This window comes from Myodes glareolus, chromosome 1 (assembly GCF_982192425.1).
Source record: "Myodes glareolus chromosome 1, mMyoGla1.1, whole genome shotgun sequence".
Classification (NCBI taxonomy): domain Eukaryota; kingdom Metazoa; phylum Chordata; class Mammalia; order Rodentia; family Cricetidae; genus Myodes; species Myodes glareolus.
In genome coordinates, this window is record NC_142026.1 from 96021238 (window position 1) to 96045592 (window position 24355).

Below are 24355 nucleotides of genomic sequence, written 5' to 3' on the forward strand. Positions count from 1 at the left end.
GCAATCTTGACCTTCCTTAAGCATTAGTCAATCTGCTATCTTAAAAATGATAGTTATGTGGGTGCTGCCTAGACAGTCACCCAACGTTTTTATGTATCATTGGGGCATCCATCTTCAGCCTTCAGACACAGTATCCAGCAAACTTTTCCATGAAGCAGGAAATTTCAAAGTCAGTTCCACATCTATTGGCAGTTTGTCAATCTCTTTCTTCATGAAACAGGAACCACTGAAGGACTGTGTCACCTTTAGACAAGTTCAGCAGTCATTTCTCTGTGGGTCCTACATGTCCAGTTAAGCAGTCCAGGAAAGAACAGCTTCTTGCCCAAATGGCTAGCAAACTCCATAAGGAGCCTCTTTGAGGCCCATCTTCCATTTGAAGTAACTAGTGCTGCCATGAGCAGATGTGTTTAATTGTTATAAAATGTCCTAAGTTCTTGAAACATTTTCAGTGCCATATTCTGAAGATCTCTGAAAGATTTGAAGAATATCTATTCATCTGAAGAATACTTATATGTCTCTATACATCTAGAAAATCTAACTAACAAGACTACAAGCTTGACTATTATAGATGATTATCTATTAACCTGTATTTCTTAATTATACATTATATTTTTAATGAAGTGCACAAACACAGTACCTTTATCAAGAGCAAAAATATATCTATAACAAAATTGACCTTAAGTTTGTATCAATAAACCCAGATGCATACCAATGCAAATCTCTATAGCATATTCCCCTTTAAATATAAAGACATATTTATAGACAATATTTGGGAATATGTGCATAGTTCTGTCCAAACTTCTTCCTGCTGTTTGGGAGACACTGTTAATTAGGTCTTTCATGGTGTATCCTGTTTGTTAGGTTCATCTCAGTCAGCAGTTAGGTGAAGTAATTTCTATTTATTTATTTATAAAAATTTCAATCTCCTCCCCCCTTCCAATTACCCCCTCCCTCCCCACTCAGTCCCAAGAGCAGTCAGGGTTCCCTGCCCTGTGGGAAGTCCAAGGTCCTACCCCCTCCATCCAGGTCTAGAAAGGTGAGCATCCAAACAGACTAGGCTCCCACAACCAGTCCATGCAGGAGAATCAAAACCCAGTGCCATTGTCCTTGGTTTCTCAGTCAGTTCTCCATTGTCAGCCACATTCAGAGAGTCCAGTTTGATCACATGCTTGTTCATTCCCAGTCCAGCAGGCCTTGGTGAGCTCCCATTAGATCAGTCCCACCGTGTCAGTGGGTGGACGCACCCCTCACGGTCCTGACTTCCTTGTTCATGTTCTCCCTCCTTCTGCTCCTCATTTGAACCTTGGGAGCTCAGTTCAGTCCTCCATTGTGGATCTCTGTCTCTTTCTCCATCCATCGCCAGATGAAGGTTCTATGGTGTTATGTAAGATCTTCATCAGTGTGGCTATAGGGTAACTCCAGTTCAGGCACCCTCTTCTCTGTTGCCCAAGGAACAAGCTGGGGACATCTCCTTGGACACCTGAGACTCTCTGTAGAGTCAAGTCTCTTGCCAATCCTAAAATGGTTCCCTTGATTAAGATATCTTCTTCCTTGCTCCCATATGCACCCTTCCTCCATTTCAACCACACCATTCCCCCAAGCTCTCCCAATCCTCCCCTTCTCCCTTCTATCTCCCCATCTTCCCTTACCCTCACCCCACCCCAATCCCTGTGCTCCCAACTTTTGCCTGGCAATCTTGTCTACTTCTGTTATCCAGGAGGATAACTATATGTTTTTCTTTGGGTGGTGAAATAATTTTTGAGAGTGATCAGGGTGACCTTTCAGGGGATTTTACTCTATCAAACCAACCAGACTGGAAGCAATTCATTGGTTCTTATCTTCTGTGGAAACAAACAAGGGAAGAAATTATTTTCCAAAGCAACGTACCTAAATTTGGCAGTCATGATACCTTTATAATATACATACTGGTTTAGCTTAGCAACTCATACAATGAAATGTCTTCCTGTACTTAGCTCCTTCATGGTCAAGAAATTCAAAGAAAATACAATAATATACATAATCTAGACTCTGTGAATTTACATCTCTACACGGCTTATTTTTCTTTACTCGTTTTAATCTGTGACTGTCTGTATTATGTCTTTTAAAAGACTTTGTTTACTTCTTTTTATATCTCTCTATATCCTTTATTTTCCTTTCCCAAACCTACATATATTTATCCAGTACTGTGATTCATCTGGATTTGCATTTATTGCATATTTGTAATTATTTACTATCCAGGTACGCATTTTTAAATGCTATGTGCTTATTAAAACTTAAGCTGTACTATTACTAGGGTATATATAGTATTACCTGCTGGCCTGCCCAGTCTAAATCTTAAGCTCCATTATTATAGTATATACAGAGCTACCTGCTCACTTCGCACAGCCCAGAATGATGGAGACACTTGTGCCTCTGAGCTTCACACACTGCCTCAGTTCCAGGCACAAAGTTGGTCCACATTGCCATTAAGCAAGCTATATGCAGTCTGCTCACGAACTCCATCCAAATACTTGGTCTCATGAAAGAGCCAGAGGTCATGCTGGAAGCACAGCCCAGAAATCCAGCATTTCAAAATAGTATGGCTTATTTTTTTTCTACTTCTGAATCAGGAAATCGTCTCTTAAAAAAAGCTGTGACATGCTGACAGCTGAAAAATAAATGAGGCTAAACTTTATTTTTTGTATCTAGAGTTTCTTTTCAAACTCTTTAGTTTTTACATAGATTTAGTCCACCACATTTGCACAGCAAATTGTTGGAGAAGGGTCTACTTGTTTTTCCCCTGCTGTCCAGCAAACTTAGACATAAGATAAAAACACAGATATTTAGTAATTAAATCACTACTTGGCCTATTAGCTTCTTATTGGCTAACTCTTACATATTAATTTAACCCATTTCTATTAATCTATGTATTGCCACATGGTTGTGGTCTACCAGTTAAAGTTTCCGCATCTGTCTTCTGAAGGGCTACATGGTGTCCACCTGACTCTGCCCCTCTTTCTCCCAGCATACAGTCCTGCTTTGTTCTTTTTCCCTATCATAGGCCAAGATAATTTCTTTACTAATTGACCAATAGAAGCAACATGTAGGCATGAGGACCACCCACACCACTTAGTTGTATTAAATATAAAATTGATATAAATATTGTAACTGTATTTTTTGATACTTGTTATGCAATAGACAATTTTAATATGTTAAAGTTAAAGCCTTCCCTTTTGTTTAAACAAAAAGTGGGAAATGGTGTGGGAGGGCCTTCTATCTCTGTGTTGATTTTATTGGTTAATGGTTAATGAATAAAAAATCTGGAATGGATAATAGCATGGTAGGAGGAAGGCATAGTATGGGAAATGCCCTGGAGCTGCTGCCAGTGATAGACATGCAGAAATTTTGCTGGTAGGTCACAACTTCATGGTGATACACAGATTAATGGAGATGGGTTAAATTAAGATGAAAGAGGTAGCAAATAAGAAACTAGAGCTGATGGGACAAGGATTGATTTAAATAATACAGTTTCTGTGTGATTATGTCAGGGCTAAGCTGGCCAGGAGGCTGGGAACTTGTCAATGGGACAAACAAGCAAGTCTTCTCTAACACAAAAGCTTCCTTCCATGCATCTACAATCATAAACTGAATTTTTGGAATACAAGGAATGGATATAACCTGAAATCATGTAAGCAAACAAGTCACAAAGTCAGGTGACAAGGTCAGGTGACAATAATATGCTGAACAATAATATCATGTAGTAACATGTACTCTACTAAGAACCCATAGAGATTCTAAGACAATCCTTGGTGAGAGCCTCTATGTGTCACAAACTCAGAGGATAGCAGTACTTTACATAACTTTATTTTTTTAATTAATTAATTTATTTATTAAAAATTTCCACCTCTTCCCCACCTCCCTTTCCCCTCCCCCTCCCCAACTCCCCTTCTCTACCTCCCCCTCTTTCTCTACTCTTAAGGGCAGTCAGGGTTCCCTGCCCCGTGGGAAGTCCAAGGTCCTCCCCCATCCAAACAGGTCTTTAAAGGTGAGCATCCAAACAAATCAGGCTCCCACAAAGTTAGTTCATGGAGTAGAATTAAATCCCAATGCCATCGTCCTTGGCTTCTCAGTCAGCCTTCATTGAGTGTCCATTTTGATCACATGCTCCATTACTCCCAGCCCAGCTGGCCTTGATGAGCTCCCAGGAGATCAGTCCCACCGTCTCAGTGGGTGGAGGCACCCCTTGTGATCCTGACTGCCTTGCTCACGTTCTCCCTCCTTCTACTCCTCATTTGGACCTAGGGAGCTAAGTCCAGTGCTTCAGTGTGGGACTCTGTCTCTGTCTCCATTCATCGCCAGATGAAGGATCTATGGTGATATGCAAAATATTCATCAGCATGGTTATGGGACGAGGCCAGTTCATGCACCCTCTCCTCTGCTGCCCAGGGAACAATCTGGGGATCTCTCCTTGGACCTGAGACCTCCTCTAGAATCAAGTCTCTTACAAACCCTAAAATGGCTTCCTTCGTTGAGATATTTACTTCCCTGCTCCCTTCCTCCATCCCACCCATCCCATTCCCTCAAACGATCCCGAATCCTCCCCTTCTCCCTTCTCTCTACCCAAATCCCCTTAAATCCATCCCCCAGCCCCCACCCCCATTCCCCCATGCACCCAAGTTTGCCTGGCAATCTTACCTACTTCCAATATCCAGGAGGAAAACTACATGATTTTCTTCAGGTTCACTTTCTTATTTAGTTTCTCTAGGATCAAGAAATATAGACTCAAAGACCTTTAATTATGGCTAGAATCCACTTATGAGTGAGTACATACCATATTCCTCTTTTTGGGTCTGGATTACCTCACTCAGTAAAACGTTTTCTATTTACATCCATTTGCATGCAAAATTCAAAGTGTCATTGTTTTTTAACCTCTGAGTAAAACTCTAATGTGTATATGTCCCACACCATCTTTAACCATTCTTCTATTGAGGGGCACCTAGGTTGTTTCCAGGTTCTGGCTATTACAAATAGTGCTGCTATGAACATAGTTGAACAAATGCTTTTGTAATATGATAGGGCATCTCTTGGGTATATGCCCAAGAGTGGAACTGCTGGGTCCTGTGGGAGGTTGACTCCCAGTTTCCTGAGAAACCGCCACACTGATTTCCACAGTGGCTGCACAAGTTTGCATTCTCACCAACAATGGATGAGTGTTCCCCTCACTCCACATCCTCTCCAGCATAGGCTATCATTGGTGTTTTTGAGTTTAGCTATTCTGACAGGTACAAGATGGTATCTCAAAGTTGTTTTGATTTGCATTTCCCTGATAGCTAAGGAGGTTGAGCATGACCTTAAGTGTATTTTGGTCATTCGAAGTTCTTCTGTTGAGAATTCTCTGTTCAGTTCAGTACCCCATTTTTAAATTGGGTTAATTAGAGTTTTAGTGTCTAGTTTCTCGAGTTTTTTGTATATTTTGGAGATCAGACCTTTGTCTGATGAGGGGTTGGTAAAGATCTTCTCCCAATCAGAAGGTAGCCTGTTTGTCTTAGTGACAGTGTCCTTTGCTTTACAGAAGCTTCTCAGTTTCAGGAGGTCCCATCTATTCATTGTTTCTCTTATTGTCTATGCTAATGAGGTTCTACCTAGGAAGTGGTCTCCTGTCAAGCAGTCACAATACACATCATTTTGTAGTAATGATCAAAGTAGAATCTGGAAAATTTCTATAACCACAACCCCAACCTTTTTCCCCAAAAGGATGAATGAAAGTGTTCTACTAATGTAGAGAGCCACACACACCTCACATCTGTGGCAGTGTTTTGATAATATGTATGGAGGGCTTCAATAATTTCTAGAATAAAAGAGATTTGGAATACTTAAGGAGATTTATTATCTCCATTATACGGTTGTTCATGTCTAACATCAGCTTCAAGCTCCACAGAAAACACTTACCAAATCCACTTTTAATTTATCTTCTCGCACTACAACCTTAGCACATGTTCTCACTGTCCCACAACCCAAGTTTTCTAACATGAAAATAAACCCACATTTTCTAACACTCGAATCGTACTCCCTGCATTGACCTGAAGGTGTCTGTATCCTTAAGCTCTTTAGCTGCAAAGCCTGGGACACAAGAGCACTCACTCTTATAGAACAAACTCTCTTCTTGTCTTTCCATTTGTTACATGAACCACTAGAGCTTGCTCGGTCTTCATCAATCTGCTTCCCCTGAAAGTGTAAGTCTCCTGCTAGTCTACAGCATTAGTACTGATCTGCCGTATAGAAAGCTTAAGCCAGTGTCCTGCATCTGACCTTAATGTTTTAGTCTTCTTGACCTAACAATCAAATATTCTGCTGGTGAGTTTATAATTTAACATCACTACTCTACTTTTTATACATAAAAGTATAATAAGTCCTAAGCAAAGAAAGATAAATATGACAATATTTCTAGTAACGTGACCTTTGTCAGACTAAGGCATAGAATTTGGTTAAGCAAGGTATTTGGACAAGTTTACATCTGGTTCTTCCTTTTAGAAAATTCTTCATCCATTTAGAATTCTAAAAATCCTGGAATAACAAAATATCACCTTTATTTTTTTCTGATGCTTCAAAAACAGTGAGAACATTTATTTTTTCATTACCTTTAATTATCTAGCCACACTGTGTTATAGCAGACCATTATAGCTCTTTGTCAAGATTCTGTCTTCTTTAAAAACTCGGAAGATAATGGGCAGAGGTGTCTTTTATGTAGTTCAAGTTTTCTCATGGTATGTGGCATGAAAAAGTAAAGTAATTATATGAGTTTTACTTGAATGAAATACATGAAAATATGTCTTTAGGGAGACAAACTAAACAAAAACAATAATTTAAAACAGTCATTTAATCCATAGCTATAGCTATGTCCACTATCATGAAGAAATAAAATTTGAAATAAATTTTAAAAAATTCTCAACAAGACTCACATTCAAGAAGAACAACAAAACTGACTTGTAACTGAGTAGTGAGTTTATACATGGAGAGAAAAAAATGATAAAGTGGCAAGGTAGTAACAGAAAGATAAAGGACACAGATAATATCACATTTTAGGACAGTACTTTAAGAATGAAAAGGAGGACTCTAACCACTGGCCAGGTCTGTCAAACCGAAAATTAACAGGGAAATAAGGGAATTAATAGATATTATGACTCAAATGGGCTTGACATTGATAGAACATTCCATTCAAAAATAAATGAATATACCTTCTTTTTCAGCACCTGATGGAATCTTCTCAAACTAACCACATACTAGGTAACAAAGCAAACCTCAACAGATACAAAAAAAAATTGGAATAACCCCCATGTGTCATCAAGACTTAAAATTAGAATTCAACAGCAACACTAATTACAGAGAGCCCAGAAACACATGGAAATTAAACATAGCTAACCTGAATCATCAATGGGTCAAAGAAGAAAAAAGAGAAAAATTTTAAAGACTTGTTAAAATTTAATGAAAAGAACCAATCAGCATACCCAAATTTATGAGACACAATAAAGGCAGTGTTAAGAGGAAAGTTCATAGCATTAAATGTCTACATAAAGAAGCTGGAAAAATCTTAGACTAGTAAGTTAACAGAATATTTGAAAACTCTAGAACAAAAAGAAGCAAACTCACTCATGAGAACTAGATGGCAGGAAATAATCAAATTGATAGGTAAAGTGAACAAAATAGAAATAGAGAAACAACATACAGGGAATCAGTGAGACAAAGAGTTTGTTCTTCTAGAAAAAAAACAAAATGGATAAACCTATATCCAAACTAAGCAAAAGGCAGAGAGAGAGAATATCCAAATTTTAAAAAAAAATATGAAAAAGGGAACATAACAGTAAATGTGAAGTAAATTCAGAGAATCATTTGGTCATATTTCAAAAACCTGTCCTCCATAAAATTCAAAAACTTAAAGTAAATGTACAACTTTATGGATAAATATAATTTCCCAAAATTAAATCAATATCAGATAAAGAAATTAAATAGACCTATAACTGTTAAAGAAATAGAAACAGTCATCAAAAGTCCCCCCCTCCAAAAAAATCCAGGAACAGAAGGTTTGAGCACAAATTTCTACAAGATTTTCCAAAAAGAAACAATACCAATACTACTCAAAATGTTCCATAGGACTTATTTATACAGAAGGAACGTTGCCAAACTCTTTTCATGTGGCTACAATTATCCTGATAAACAAACCATATAAAGACTTTACTAAGCAAGAGAATTGCAGACCAATCTCATTCATCAACATTGGTGCAAAAATACTCAATAAAATACTGGCAAATTGATTCCAAGAACACCTCAGAAAAATTATCCACCGTGATCTAGTCAAGTTCATCCCAGAGATGCAGGAATGGTGCAACATATGAAAATTTTCAATGTAATCTACCAAATAAATGAAGTGGATAATAAAAATCACATGATCATCTCATTAGATGCTGAAAAAGTCATTGACAAAATACAATATCCTTTCATGATAAAGGTATTGAAGAAAACAGAGAAACAAGGGTAATTCCTAAACATAATAAAGGCATTATATAGCAAGCCAACAGCCAATGTCAAACTGATTAGACAGAAATGGACAGCAATCCCACTGAAATCAGTAACAAGACAAGGTTGTCACCACTCTCCATATCTATTCAATATATTTCTTGAGGTCCTAGCTAGAGAAAAAGACAACAAAAAGGGAATACAAATCAGAAAAGGATTCAATCTTTCACTATTTGCTGATGATATGACAGTTTACATAAGCAACCCCAGAAATTCTACCAAGGAACTCCTACAGCTCATAAACACTTTCAGCAATGTGGCAGGATACAAGATTAACTCAAAAAAATCAGTAACCCTTCTTTACACAGATGATAAATGGGTTGAAAAAGAAATCAGAGAAACACCTCCCTACACAATAGCTACTAATAGCACAAAATATCTTGGAGTAACTCCAAGAAAACAAATGGAAGACCAATATCACAAAAACTTTGAATCTCTGAAGAAAGAAATTGAAGAGGACACCAGAAAATGGACAGATCTTCCATGCTTTTGAGTAGGTTGAATTAACATAGTAACAGTGGCAGTCTTACCAAGAGCAGTCTACACATTCCATGTAATGCCCAGCAAAATTCTTCATAGACCTTGAAAGAACAGTACTTAACTTCAGATGCAGGGGCAAAAAACTCAGGATAGCCAAAACAATCTTGTGCAATAAAAGAACTTCTGGAGGCATCGCAATCCTTGACTTTAAACTCTACTACAGATGTACAGTATGAAAACAGTCTGATATTGGCATAAAAACAAACAGGAGGACCAATGGAACCAAATCAAAGTCCCAAATATCAATCTACATACCTACAATCACCTGATTCTTGACAAAGAAGCAAAAAATATCAAATGGAAAAAAGCATATTTAACAAATGGTGCTGGCACAACTGAATATCAACAGGTAGAAGAACATAAATAGATCCATATCTATCACCATACACAAAACTTAAGGCCAAATGGATCAAAGACATCAACATAAAGCCAACCACACTGAACCTCATAGAAGATAAAGTGGGAAGTACATGTGAATGCATTGGCACAGGAGAACATTTCCTAAATATAACCCCAGTAGCACAGACACTGAGATAAACAATCAGTAAATTGTACCTCCTAAAACAGAGAAGCTTCTGTAAAGCAAAGGACATGGTCAACAAGAAAAAATGGCAGCCTACAGAATGGGAAATGATCTTCATCAACCCCACACCAGACAGAAGTCTGATACCCAAAATATACAAAGAACTCAAGAATTGTTCATCAAAAAACACAAATAATCCATTTTTTTTAAAAAAAGGAGTACAAACCTAAATAGAAAACTCTCAACAGAGGAATCTAAAATTGCTCAAAGACACTTAAGGAAATGTTCAGCATCCTTAGTCATTGGAGAATGCAAGTCAAAACAAGTCTGAGATCCAATATTACAACCATAAAAATGACCAAGATCAAAAACACTGATGACAATTTACACTGGAGAGTATGTGGATAATGAAAACACTCCTGCATTGTTGGTGGGAGTGCAAAATGGTACAACCTCTTTGGATATCTGTATAGCAATTTATGTGAAAATAGGAAACATCCTTCCTCAAAACCCTGCAATACTTCTTTTGGATATTACCCAAATGTTGCTCAAGTGTACCAGAAGGACATGTGCTCAACTATGTTCATGGCAGCATTGTTTCTCATAGAAAGAATTTGGAAACAAACTAAATGCCCCTTGATCGAAGAATGGATAAGGAAAATGTGGTACATTTACACAATGGAGTACTACTCACCAGAAAAAAACTGACATCTTGAGATTTTCAAGAAATCTAGAAAACATCATACTGAGCAACCCAGAAGAGACCCAGAAGAGAAATATCATATGTACTCACTCATAAGCTGCTTTTAAATATAAAGTAAAGAAAATCAGCCTACAATTCACAATCTCAGAGAACCTAGACAATAATGAGGACCCCAAAGGAGACATATAGATCTAATCTACATAGGAAGTAGGGAAAGGCAAGATCTCCTGAAGAAATTGGTAGCATGGTGACCATGGGGGAGGGTTGAAGGTGAGGGGAAGGAAGGGAGGAGAACATAGAAAAAAGAAATAAAGAGATTAAAAAGAAAAGATAAAACTACTACATATTAATAATAAAAAAGAAGAAAAATGGGAAAACCTATAAGAATAAAGTAATATATATTCATAGTAACTATGGTGAAGATGGACGCTAAAAAGGAATCCCATATTACTTCAGATTAAATACAATAAAGGGCGATTTATTTATTGGTAAACTAACAGATCACATTCCTCTGCTGGAACAGGGAATCCCACAGCCAGAAGAGAGAGGGAGCATTCACTTTATATTGCATTTATTGTATAAAAGACCATGCCTAAGTGGGCAGGTAACTTAAAGGCTGCATGATTTCCTACAGAACCTTGTCATTTTGTTTAAACAAGAGAGTTCTAAGTCAAAACAAAATTGTATACAATAAGAACAAATATCAAGTATAAAAATTAAAATTACAATAAACATAAACAATATCAGACAAGAAACATGTGATAAATGCTTCAATAATTATTCTATCCTAAGGAGTCTAAGTCTTGCACTTTAATAACTTGGCCAAGTTCGGAGAGGAAAGTTTCTATTACTATCTAGTCTTTAACCCCGTTGAAGACCCGAGAAAGGAAATAATATTACCTGAGTAAGCAGTAAGTGTAATCAAGTAACTTCCAAAATGTGCTACAAATGACAGAGACAACTTGCTACCTGGGCAAATACCCAAAGTCTCATTTGCAGTGTTGAAGCAACCAACTTTGGCTGAGGATAGAGTAATTGACAGATCATTTTCAGAGGCAAAAATGTTTTCCAACCATCTTTCCCTGTCTTGGCAGGATTCGACAGTCTGTAACATGAGGGGCCGGCTTGTTGGGGTATCTGTTCCCGCCCAGTACTTCACAGCTGGCAAGTCCCAGAGAAAATCAATCACACAGAGATCTCTATAAGTTATAAAGCTGATTGGCCCATTAGGTCAGGCTTCTTGTTAACTCTTATAACTTATGTTACCCCATTATCCTTATCTATGTTAGCACATGGCTCCGTACCTTTCTCAGCTGGGCAAGTTACATGCTGTCTCTTCGGGGGTCTGCACAGGAATGGCAGGAGAGCTTCTGCTTCCAGAATACTCCCAGTCTCTTTGCTCCACCCCTACTTCCTGTCTGGCTTTCCCACCTATACTGCCTGCCTGGCCAATCAGCGTTTTATTAAAATATGATTGACAGAATACAGACAATTCTCCCACATCAACAGTCTTTTTCCTTGCATTCTGCTTGTCCTGCCCAGACACCATGCATTTTGTCAGTGATAGCTGCATGGGCAGTTCCTTGCCCGAAGGCCAGTTTTGCCAAGAAGAAAACAAGATCCAATAGAGTGTCTTCAGTGCTCAATATTCTCTCAGGAATAGATTGATGCTGCCTCAGGTCAACAAAATTCTAAGTTATTTAAATGCCATATTTTATGGCTCATGGAAGTGGTTGGAGATTATCTATCTATTCAGAATACAATCTCTATGTATGCAGAGAACCTGATAATTTTAACTATAAATATGACAAACATGGATGAATATTGACCTATAATTCTTAATAACCATATATCTTAAAGACTATGACTTCATATTATAATATTAAACAATCTCAAATGACTGCGCAACAAATGACTCAAAATGTAAACAATGTATAAATATCTTGATCAGAGGTAGAAATGTATTTTGAAATATGAAACATAAATATAGCCTAAGATTGTATCAATATGCAAAATGTCTTAAGCAGAGGTAGAAGCATGCATGCATACAATATGACAAAATGTCTTTGCCTAGAAATACAAATATTGTAGATGAAAATAGGAACATATTTAATATAATTTAAATTTGTATCAGTCAATAAGAATCTGTGCCAATGTACAATGCCTATAAATAATATGCATTGTGGTTATTAGTGTGAGTAAGCTCACAATAACCTATTATCCCATTCAATTCCCCTATTTTTTTTTTCAAAGAGATGCCTGAGCCTACATAATTTCTCTCAGGCCCAACCCAATATCAATTATTATCAACCCCCAATTGATGTCCCTAACCCTGAGGACAAACTATGTTGGAAGAGGGGATATCATCTTCTCAAATTACTTCCAGGTGTCATGAGGGTGATGTTCTTTCTATGGGATCCTGTGAAAGTAAAATGGTGGTGAAATTTCAAGATTACTGTCTGATATAATTGGAAATAGTCTCTGAGTATTTGGTAGGATTTTTCTGAGGTTCTTATTTGAAAATCTGGCCAGAACGTTGTGAGAAGGTGCACCATTTCTGCAGTTGGTCCCCAGGAAAACGAACTTATAGTAGTGCTATCAGCATCATGACATTATATTAACCAGGTGGAGTCACTGTTGCGGAGCCCAATCTTTTTCCTAGAAACTTCAAAGATTACTGCAGGGAAACTCTTTTCTCATTGTGGAAAACTTAAATATTATTTATACAGACATATATTCAATGAAAGGTATCATATAGACCAAAACAGTTACTAAGAATAGTAATAAATTTCTACTTTCTTTCTTCTTTATGTCCCATACCAGACATCTCCTGACATGAGACAGACACTCTAAATTTTTCATTTAACAACATGCTTTGATTTAGAGAAAGAAAGAGCCGTTGTCCAACTCCAAGGCCTGCTTTGATTTTTAAGTGAGTCATGGCTATAATTCTTGTTTATGTTCAGAGGTTCTTACCCTCAGATGACCTGTACTCATGAGTCATAATTCTCTTTGCTTGGCAATCCTCTCTGGAAAATTATCTTTTTCTCTTTAGATATTTAGATGTTGAGGGTCTCCTGATTTATTTGAAGATGTGTATTTTCCTGCAAAGACAAGAACAGAACCCTTTGATAAGGGCCCATAAACAACAGTAGGGAGAGATTGCACCCCAACTTCAGGTGTCAGAACCGTGCATAAGGAAGAACTGAGGTGAAGTCCTGTGCTTTCTGGGGTGACTCTGAAAAGGTCCTGAATGGATTTCCTTCTTGGGGAACAGATTCTTGGATTGCCCTATAATTTTTTCTCAGGTCCCAAGGTTTGCCCCTGCATCCATTTCCTGAAAGAGGATTTCCTAGATTGTCTCTTTTTGATCTGAAATCACTAGTCCAGTGTTTTCCTCCTCTGCATCTCCTGCATAATCCTGGTTCTCTTTCTGTCCTCATGCTTAACCTCCTATCAGGACGTTGTCTCTCCTGATGCCCCATAAGACCACACCCACGACAGCTTCCAGGAAGTCTTGTAGCTTGCATTCTTCCTAGGCCTAGATCTCTCTGCTGTGATAGGATAACATTAATTGTTTTTTTTTTCTGCAAGGCATCAGCTATCGCCATCCCCTGTGTATACAATTGGACAATATCTGTGTAAATTTGGATATAATGTCTAATGATATCCTACTTTCTAAAAGGTCTTAGAGTCACCTTACATATAGCATAGTGTTCATATAGTCTAGTTGTTTATTATCAAGCCTGCTCCTATGTCCTCAGTCAACCTATTGGATGTCTGTGTTATTCTGGAAACAAAGTCCTGACATAATTCATCTGGTCCCTGTCTTATACTAGGCAACTTCCGAATTTGTTCTTCTCATAATGGAAGACTATTCCAGGCCTTCTTGGCTGCTGCACTAGTTTGAACATATGCTGCCACATCAAATTCTAACTCCTGATCTGCCCCTGTATAAGGTCTCTCACTTGCAAGCATTTAATAGGAAATAGGAATCTGCTGAACTCTATTTCTCTCAGCTGTGACCTGACACTGTTCTGCAAATTTGGTTTTCAACAATAGATAGTCTTCTCCTGACAGGCAAGCTTTGGCTATATGCTTCCAATCCCCTGGCGTCAGAGTGTCTATTGCTATATTTTCTAATAGCGTCTAGGTAAATGGGGCCATTGGATACCGAGATAGTCTGTTTTTAGTTCTTTGAGTAACTTAAATGATGAGTAACTTAAATGGGAGTAAGTATCCTAAGAAAATTTCCTTGAGCATCTCTTTGTTTATTGAAAACAATTAAAATCTTTGCATCTCTTTCCCTTTGTTAGCAGCTTCTCTGATACAAGCTTATAAAGGAGATTCATTACTATTGTAAGGCATTTGCCTAACATTCAGCGCTCTTTGTACCCTAGGTGAATCCAAACCAGTTATATGCTCGGAAGGGAATTACTCTTCTGATAAGAGTCCTGGCTCCGCAGAGTTTCTAGTTTCCACTATAGTGAGGTTACAAACTTTGTCAAGCCTTTTAGCTCCTTCTGAGCCTCATTATCATTTCCCTGTCTTTCAGCATTGCTGGTTATTAATAAGAGAGATGAAGATTCCTCTTCATAGTTCTCTAATTCATTAGGCTCTGACTTATTGTAAACACTCAGTTCTGTAACAGCATCTTGCAACTCCAATGGTGGTGCAGAAGGTATTGTCTACCTTCTAACTGACTCAGAGGGAAGTATCTCCCATTGTATGGGATTTCAGTCGAACCTTTCCTGTATTAGGATCCAGAAAAGAAGTGAATCTACAAGGAAGCTTTCTGGTCCATAATTACAATAATATTGTTACATCTTTATTCCAACATCTGTCTATGTTGCTCCATCTAATGTCCTGCACCCAGAAAACCAAGGGACTAGCTGCTCTATAAATTCTAAAAATTATTGTGCCTGATGTTGCTGTACTCTTGCTTTTCTATCCTTTAATATAGCTCCAATTAACTATACAGCTATTTGATAACTTCTTCCTTCCCCTATAGTTCAATATATTTACAAAGTTTTTACTCCCAATTTTATTGTTTTGCTTTATTCTATGTTTCTTTAAATTCTTTTCTTTATTTCTGAGTGCTCATTGCTCACTCATTACCTGTGGTGAAATTTTCTCATGGAATACTCATGTACACCTCCATATGTCTAGTTATTTCTTCAGTGATTTTTAGGGTTCCACAATCAGTCCCACATTGGATACCTCTATGTCAGAGTCCAGCCTGAACATAAATTATTTCTTGAACCAGAGCGGAGGCATGGGAATAAATAAACAATTCACATGGCAATATCAGGAGGGAGTCTCAGGGTTCATTCAATTCCTCAAGATCACCCTTGTTTATTATTCAAACAACATTCATATCAAAAGGAAAACTGTGGGGGAAGTTGATTAGCAATCTGTCTCATGGGCAGCAGGGGAGAATGAGTTAGGTCACATCTGCAACTATGGATGTTTTCTCACATAGACTGAATTACCACCTCTTCCCTGGGCAACCTTCTAAATTACCATAGAAGACTCAGAGTAACATTAGCATATCCTAACCCTTTGTTTAGGATGAGGTTTTATTGTCTCACAAGGCTAGGTGGCCACCTTCTGTGTGACAGGTACAAATTGTGCTCTGAAGATTGCTCAGAATTATGGCTGCCATACAATAGAGAAAGATGGGCCTCAATAATACAGCCCCTAAATAAGGAATAAAAATTTATTATCCAAATAAACTCTTCAGTTACAAACATGTACTCTCTGCCCCAATTGTTTGCTGTCTTCTTTGTAAGTTGATGAGCTGAACAACCTTGAATAAGTTGGTTGCACTCTCTGTACCCTAATTTCCTCATCTGTATGTTTAGAATTAAGATCATCTTTTCCATCTAGAATTATAGAAAAATCTTACTAACTTCTTGCTCCCTGCTATGTTTGTTTCTTCATATTTTATACAGTGATAATAAAAATGTAGTAACATAAGATTCTTGTAAATTTAAATAATCTAGGATATATAATTGAATATTGTAGTAAATATTAACATGTAAAGGATATATCAGTGGTGATTGGTACAGGTCGACCCCTCAAAAGCATTACTTACTATTGGCAAATACTATGATAATGAAGAAAATTTTATAAATTTTTTCTAGGTAAATCACTATGGACAATAAAGATGAACATTTACTTAACTTCAAAGGCTATAACTTTGAAAGGTCTTTAGTTAAAATGAACATAGTGGAAAACATCGACAATCAGGAAATTAGAGATGATGATGTCTTCATAGTCACATATCCAAAATCTGGTGAGTGGAATAAATAGGCCAGATGGCATTTGGTTTTTTTTTTTTTTTTGGTTGTTTGTTTTGGTTTGGTTTTGTTTACTTTTTTTTTCAATCAGGGTTTCTCTGTCACTTAGGAGCCTGTCTTGGAACTTACTGTAGTAGACAAGGCTGGCCTTGAACTCACAGAGATCCTATTTGCCTCTGCCTCTGCCTCAAAAGTGCTGGGATTAAAGGTGTACTCCATCACCACCCTGTATATTGGTTTGATAATAAGTGCATAAATATTCTTCTTTCCACACACTGTCATTTGAACAATATTAGTTTTTTTTTTCTCACTGCCGCACCAGAATACATCATCATGTTGGAGAAAACCAATGGCAGCTGAAGGTACCTTGTCAATTTACATCTGCAGTCCAACTTGATGAACCTAATCTAGATAATCCCTCATATATGTCCAGGAATATCTTAAATCCCATCAGACAACAGTATTTGAATCACAGCAACCTATAATTAAGTACAAGGTATGGTCAAAACATAAATAAATCAGATGTCTATGGACATCTTGAACACTTGTCATGCATATATTGTAATTTATTGTGAAAAATGCTGTGGGTGAGAATCAACTAAGAAGCTAACAGCAGCTTATTGGTAAATGATGACAAGATACCTTAGTCTGTTGAACAGGTCAGAGATAACGAAAACCTTTACCATAAAAGATACATGCTTTAATATGTAGAGACTTTATCTCAGACAATGACTAAATTTCCAACGCATGCAATTCTGTTGACAAGATTTCCAAGACAGCTGTAATGTACTTAAAATTCTCAAAAATAGGAAAAAAGTCTTAAAACAGTGAGCTTCCTGGAATCCCGGAAGCCTTGAGGTTTGGGAAGCTAATCAGGACAAGCAAGCACAAGCACTCCCATTTGACTCCTGTTTTCTGTTGGACATGAAGATGAACTGTAGTTCCTTTAGTAAAGGTACTTCTACCTCAGCACAAAGTGAAACTAACAAGCTTTGGTGTTAGTTTTTCCAGTGGTCAACACAGACTATATAGTAAAGCTATAGGTGTTAAGATTTCACATCCACACCCCACCTCACTGTCCATGCACAATAATACCAAGATTTTACATCCATATTTTATCATTGCAGTCAATAAAAATGCTTTTCAAAAATATTTCTTTGTTCATATCAAATACTACTTTGCTTTCCATCTTTCTAATATGGTACAGAACTTGAAGGACACTGTGAGGCTGGTTTACTGTAGATAACAGCTAAATAATTCAGTCACTGAAGATCCACTGGATGCTTCTAGGAGGCCTCAGGAAGACTGAAATAGGTGATGAGTGTTTATATTGTCCCACACAGGGTACCAACACATTCACTGTCAGAAGCCCTAGCATCTGGGATGTCTTGGCATGATCAGCTTTTTTAAAATTTTAGGCTCTGCTTCATATGGTGCACGATCAATCCTCGCTGGGAATAGTGACAGGTTGATCTAATATATACCTCTACCAGTGAATTATCTGGAATAGCCATTAATAATTAAGGGTTAATCAAATGTACACTACCAACAATGAATTGTCTGGGATAGTCATTAATAATTCAGGCTAACCCTAAGCACAATCACGTGGGATCCATTCGTAAAGGGAAAAGAATTGGAATTTTGCATGTGTTTCCCAAATACTTCCACTGTACAACTTGATCTAATAGTACAGAGACCAAATGGCAATAACACTGAAATCTTTGGTTTTCTCTTTCTACATGTGTTCTGTGACCAATTACTGGGAATATGTCAAGGAGTATTTGAGAGTACAAAGCAAGATCAGGAGTAGAAACTGGAAATTTAAATTATATTAGTTTTTTTCACAGTGCTAAAAGATAAGCAAATAATGAAGTAATTTCAGAAATGAATCAGAATTGCCTGTAAACAGAAATAAAGTGGCATTTTGCAACCTGTTATATATCAAGTGAAAATTAAGAAATAAGCTAGAAGGCTCCAAACAGGAAAAAATTGTCAGCAAGACAGAAGTGCCGCTATCCCTGGTGTGATCTGACCACACTATATGTGTCCACATGTAGCAATACCATACTTTACCTGTTAATATCTGCAAATGTTATATGTCAATAGCAGCTAAATATTAATGAAATGCCTCTACATGAAGCATAGAACACACAGACATTACAAGAATCATCTGAATTATCATTACAAATCAGAACATCTTTGTATGTGAGAAAGGAACAGAGTTATAGAATTAAGCCTCACCGACTTGATTGTTTGTAACATGGAGGGCTGGCTTTCTTGTTGGGGTATCTGTCCCGCCTGGTACCCCATAACCGTCTAGTCCCAAAGAAAATCACAGAGAGAACTCCAAAAGTTATAAAACCGATTGGCCCATTAGCTCAATCTTCTTTTTAGCTCTTGTAGCCTATACTAACCCATTATTCTCATCTATGTTAGCCACATGGCTCAGTACCTTTTCCAGCGAGCAGGTTACATCTTGCTTCTCTGTGATCTGGGCAGGAATGCCAAGGGAGCTTCCTGCTTCCCAGAATACTCCTGTTCTCATCGTCCTGCCTTTACTTTCTGCCTGGCTAATCAGCGTTTATTTAAAACACGATTGACAGAATACAGACAATTCTCCCACACCATTTGTTCAAAACAGACAATGGTGAATGAAAAGCTGGCACGTCCAAGCATGACTAGGGTGCTAAAGGGAAAGAGAGCTCCAAATTATTTGTAGCATGGATGACATTACTGTTGGTATTCATTATTAAAACCTACTTCAGCATTGAAGACAGAATTGTTATTTGTTCTTACAGGTACCATCTGGACACAACAGATCCTCAGTCTGATTTATTTTGAGGGACATAGGAACAACACTGAAAACCTCCAAACAATGGACAGAGCACCATTCTTTGAGTACAATATACGTAATGTGGACTTTACCAAAATGCCATCACCTCGTATCTTTTCTTCCCACCTCCCGTATTATTTAGTGCCAAAAGTTTTAAAGAACAAAAAAGTCAAAGTATGTCATAGAGCTTATTGACTTTCTGTACCCATGAAACACCTTCTCTAAGTATTGAATATTTAGTCTATTCCAATGTTTTGCCACTGTGGTGCAGCTGCTATGAACATTTTTGAGTGTGTCTCCTGGTACTCTCCCACCAGCTTTCATAGAAACCATACCCATGAGTAGAACTGCACAGCCACAGTGACCAGAGTACTCCACTTACAAAGGTGGTGCAGTATTTCTGAAGAAAGTGGATTTGTTACTTTTTGCAGAAATGTGTAATAAATGATTTATTAATGTTTCCCTAGTAACTTGACATATCAGACTTTTAGATGTTTATCAACACGACAGCTGGGAAAAGGTGTCTCAATTGTATGTTAATTTGCATCCTCATCCTCATAATGGGAGTTTCCATGTTGGATGTTTAATGGCCATCATTATTTTTTATTGTTTGAAAAGAGTCTATCAATAGCCCAATATTTTATTACATTCTTCTGGTCAGTTTGTTTCTATCACTTCTAGAAATTAATCTATTTTAGCACATCCTCATTGCTTTTCTCATGTATGTTTTTATCAGCAACATTCTTAATTTTAGTGTTATCAAACTGATTTATTTTTTGTTATTTTTTATATTTTTATTTAAAAATTACTTTTCATCCTTATATACCAGCCGCAGTACCCCCTCTATCCTCTTTCCCTGCCCTTCACCTATCCCATTCTCATTCCCCATCCACTTCTCAGAGGGAGTAAGGTCTTCCTTCAGAAATCAACAAGGTCTGGAATACTAACTAGAGGCAGGAACAAGCCACTATCCCTGATATCAAGGCTGAGTAAGGTATCCCATTATAAGGAATGGACTCCTAAAAGCTGATTCATGCACCTGGGATAGGTCCTGGTGCGACTGCCAGGGACCCCTTCAACAGATCAAGCCACATAACTGTCACCCACATGTAGAGGTTCTAGTTCAGTCCCATGCAGGTTCCCTACCTGTCAGTCCATAATCCCTGAACTCCCACTAGCCTGACATGAGCTAAGTGTCCTTCTCCATCTCTTTTGAATAATTTTTGTATAATATCTATTTTGTTAGATATTAGGATAGTTACACCCACTTGTTTCTTTGGTCAGTTTGCTTGGAATATTTCTTCCTAACCCTTACTTTGAGGGAATCACTGTCTTTGAGGTTGAGGTGTGTTTCTTTTATAAAGAAGATTGGTGGGTCCTGTTTTTGTATTCATTCTGATAGCCTGTCTCTTTTCATAAGTGAATTGAGACCATAGATATTAATGACCAGTGATTGTTAATTGCTATCCTATTTGGTTTTGGTGGTGGTAGGAGTTTTTGTGTGCTTCCTTTCTTTGGGCCTTGCTGATATGAGGTTACCTGTCACCTGTGTTTTTTGTGGGTACAGTTAGATTTCTTTGGTTAAAGTTTTTCTTCTAGTACTTTCTGTAGGGCTGAACATGTGGCTAGGTATTGTTTAAATCTGGTTTTGTCATGGAATATCTTTTTTTTCTCTATCTGTGATGACTGAGAGGTTTGCTTGGTATAGTAGTGTGGCTGGAATCCATGATCTCTTATTCTCTGCATAACAACTGCCAAGGACCTCCTTGCTTTCAGAATTTCTGTTGAGAAGTTTGGTGTAATTCTTTAAGGTATATTGTTTTATGTTACTTGACCTATATTCCCTTGAAAGTCTTGGTATACTTTTTTTATTCTGTATGTTTAGTGTTTTGATTAATATATTTTAAGAATATATTTTTGAGGGTCTAATATATTTGGTACTCTGTATGCTTTTGTACTTTCATAGGCATTTCCTTCTTTAGGCTGGAAAAGTTTTTATGATTTTTTGAATATTTTCTATGCCTTTGAGCTGGTATTCTTCTCCTTCTTCTATTCCTATTATTGTTAGGTTTGGTTGTTTCATAGTGTCCCAGATTTCCTGGACGTTTCTCACTAAGAATCTGATGGTTTTAACATTGTCTTTGACTGAAGAATCAATTTCCTCTATTGTATCTTCAATGCCTGAGATTCTTTCTTCCATGTCTTCCATTCTATTGGTTATGCTTGCATCTACAGTTCCTGTTCATTTACCCTGTTTTTCCACATGCAGAATTTCCTCAGTTTGTGGTTTTTTATTGATTTTTATTGAGCTCTACATTTTTCTCTGTTCTCCTCTTTGCCTCTCCCCTCCACCATTCAACCTTCCCCTTAGGTCCCAGTGCTCGATGGGGACCTCAATTTGTATTTTATTTATTGCCTCTATTTGAACTGCTTCCTTCATTGTTCGAATGTTTTTTTTTTCATGGTACTCTTGACTGTCTTTAAAGGATTTATTGATTTCTTCCACTGTTTTTTTTTTCTTTTTCTTCCATTTTCTAAAGGGAACATTTCATTTCCTCTTTAAGGGCCTCCATCATTTTCATAAAGTTATATTTAATGTCATTTTATTCTGCTTCATCTGTGTGTTGGGATGCTCAGACTTTGTTGTTGTAGAACCACCCATTTCTGGTGATGCCATGTTGTTCTTTATGTTGTCGTATGTATTCATGTATTGTTACACTGTTATCTACCCATTTTTTTTCTCCAATTGGTACAAATGGGTTCTGTAGCTCTGGTGGTTGCTCTTCCTCCAGGTGCAATTCTGTCCTCTTCCTCTGGGTGCATTTTGGGCCTGTGGCTCCAGGAGTTGCTGTCCCTCCATGTGTAGGTGGGGCCAGTGAGTCCTACAGCAGGGGATGGTAGATGGGAGAGAGAGCTGCTACCTGATTGCTGGGGGTTCTGTGGATACCGGAAGTGCGGGTTTAGGACCTAGAGAGCAGGGCTTTCCAGACAAGATATCAGATACTCACCTGTTCTTCCTGGTGCAGGTGGAGTCGAAGGGACCCATCTGATTTTTCTTTTAAATAAATTAACATTTGAGAAATTTTTCCTTAGTTTAAGCCTAGAGAAATGTTCTCTGGGTTTTGGCTTTTCTTTCTTATTATTTTCCTCACTGCCTTACTTTATTTCCCTTATGAGAGTATTTCTTGCAGCCAAAGCTGGCATGAGCTCCTCCTTCTGTCCAGATACGCAGGTGCTAATGTTGTGGACAGAAACCCACAGATTATTGTTTCTATGTGTGAGTTTTTAACATGTTTATGCTCTTAATTCATATTTATGTTATTTTTCTGAAAGATATGAAGGAAAAGCTCATTTTTATTTGAAGATCATAGATTACTAGATATATCAATATGATTATTAGTTTTTGTTTTCAGATTTATCTTCTCTGCTACCACATAATATCTATCAATGAACCCTAATGGGTAATTAATTTTACTTTTCAATTTTTAATTAAAAATTTTATATAATATATTTTGATTATATAAGGCAAATTAATGTTCAGTATTTATGAACATTACAAATAATATGCTTTTTGAGAACTGAACTACATTCTTTTTAAATTTAGTTTAATTTTTACTTTTTTAAAAAAAGAAAACAAGCTATCTTTTTTCATTATACATACCAATCCAAGTTTTCTCTTCCTCTTCTCCTACCTTTCCCCCCACATACCCCCCTATACTTTTACCACCCCAATCTACTCTTTAGAGAGGGCTAGGCACATTGCTTTGGGGAAGGTCCAAGGCCCTCCCTACTATATCTAGACTGAGCAAGGTATCTATCCAAAGAGAATAGTTTCCCTAAAAGTCAGTACAAGCAGTAAGGATATATCCTGATGCCACTGCCAGTGGTCCCACACACTGCCCCACATTCAGCAGGTCTAGTTTGGGCCTATGTTTGGTCCTTCCATGTCCGGTTGGAGTTGGTGAGTTCCCATTAGCTCAGGCAGACTGTTTCAGTGCGTATATTCATCATGGTCTTGACCTACTTTTGAACTACATTATTAAACATTAAATGCCATAGAGAAAGTTTGTTTATTACAGTGCTCTTTGTAATACCAAAATATGAATAATAACTATTTCACTTTTTACAGCTCAAAGACTAGAAGAAATAATTATGCTTATTATAATTGAATAGTATAAAATTGTATTTAAAAACATAAGCATATCCAAGATTTTATTAAAGAAATAATTACATAATTCTTCCTACAGATTCTTTATATCTACAGAAATCCTAAAGATGTTATGATCTCCTACTTTCATTTTTCAAATTTGATGATTATACTTGAAGCCTCAGATACTGTGGAAATGTTTATGCAAGAATTCCTAGATGGAAGAGGTAAGTATTAATTCATTGACCCATACACAAATGAATTACACAAAAGGTGTCAGTAAACCAAATTCTCAGACTTATAGAACATGATTTAAAGAAATGGAACAGGACTTTTTTTTGAAAGGAACAAGAAAAAAATACTGGAACAAGAAAAACAATAACAGACAAAAAAAAAACCACAAACAATTTATCTCTAGGGACAATCGCATGTCAACTCTATGCACTATTAACTGGATTTTCTAACTTTATGCATCATTTGAGGATTGTCAGGATTAGGAAGGCATGTCATGTAGGAACTATTTTGGTTTGAAGATCTTCTATCAATTCTTTCCAATTAGTGGCAAAGGTAAAATAATCTATTCTGGCAGAGGAAATGTTGAGAGTTGTTGTATGTTTTGGCTGAGCCTGTGTATAGCTTTATACTGCAGCTGTGAAATTGTTCATTCTACTACATAGGTGGATTAATTAAGGCCAGAGGCTTATTACTGTAGATAGAAGTTTATGTCCCTCATGGACCCGCAGTCATTCAGTCCCAA

The 24355-nt window shown here is 37.3% G+C and overlaps 1 protein-coding gene across 2 annotated transcripts in view; it reads left to right on the forward strand.

Annotated features, from left to right (window-relative positions):
- Positions 1-24355, forward strand: part of LOC125394325 (amine sulfotransferase-like) — a 40540-nt gene that overhangs the window by 6584 nt on the left and 9601 nt on the right. The window contains exons 2-4 of one of the 2 annotated variants that reach the window (XM_087910948.1): positions 16463-16614; positions 19417-19625; positions 23699-23825. In XM_087910948.1, the coding sequence (XP_087767074.1) occupies positions 16473-16614; positions 19417-19625; positions 23699-23825 (478 nt within the window). In that variant the 5' untranslated portion in view covers positions 16463-16472. The remainder of the gene's footprint in view (positions 1-16462; positions 16615-19416; positions 19626-23698; positions 23826-24355) is intronic. The other variant, XM_087910949.1, reaches the window with a different exon arrangement.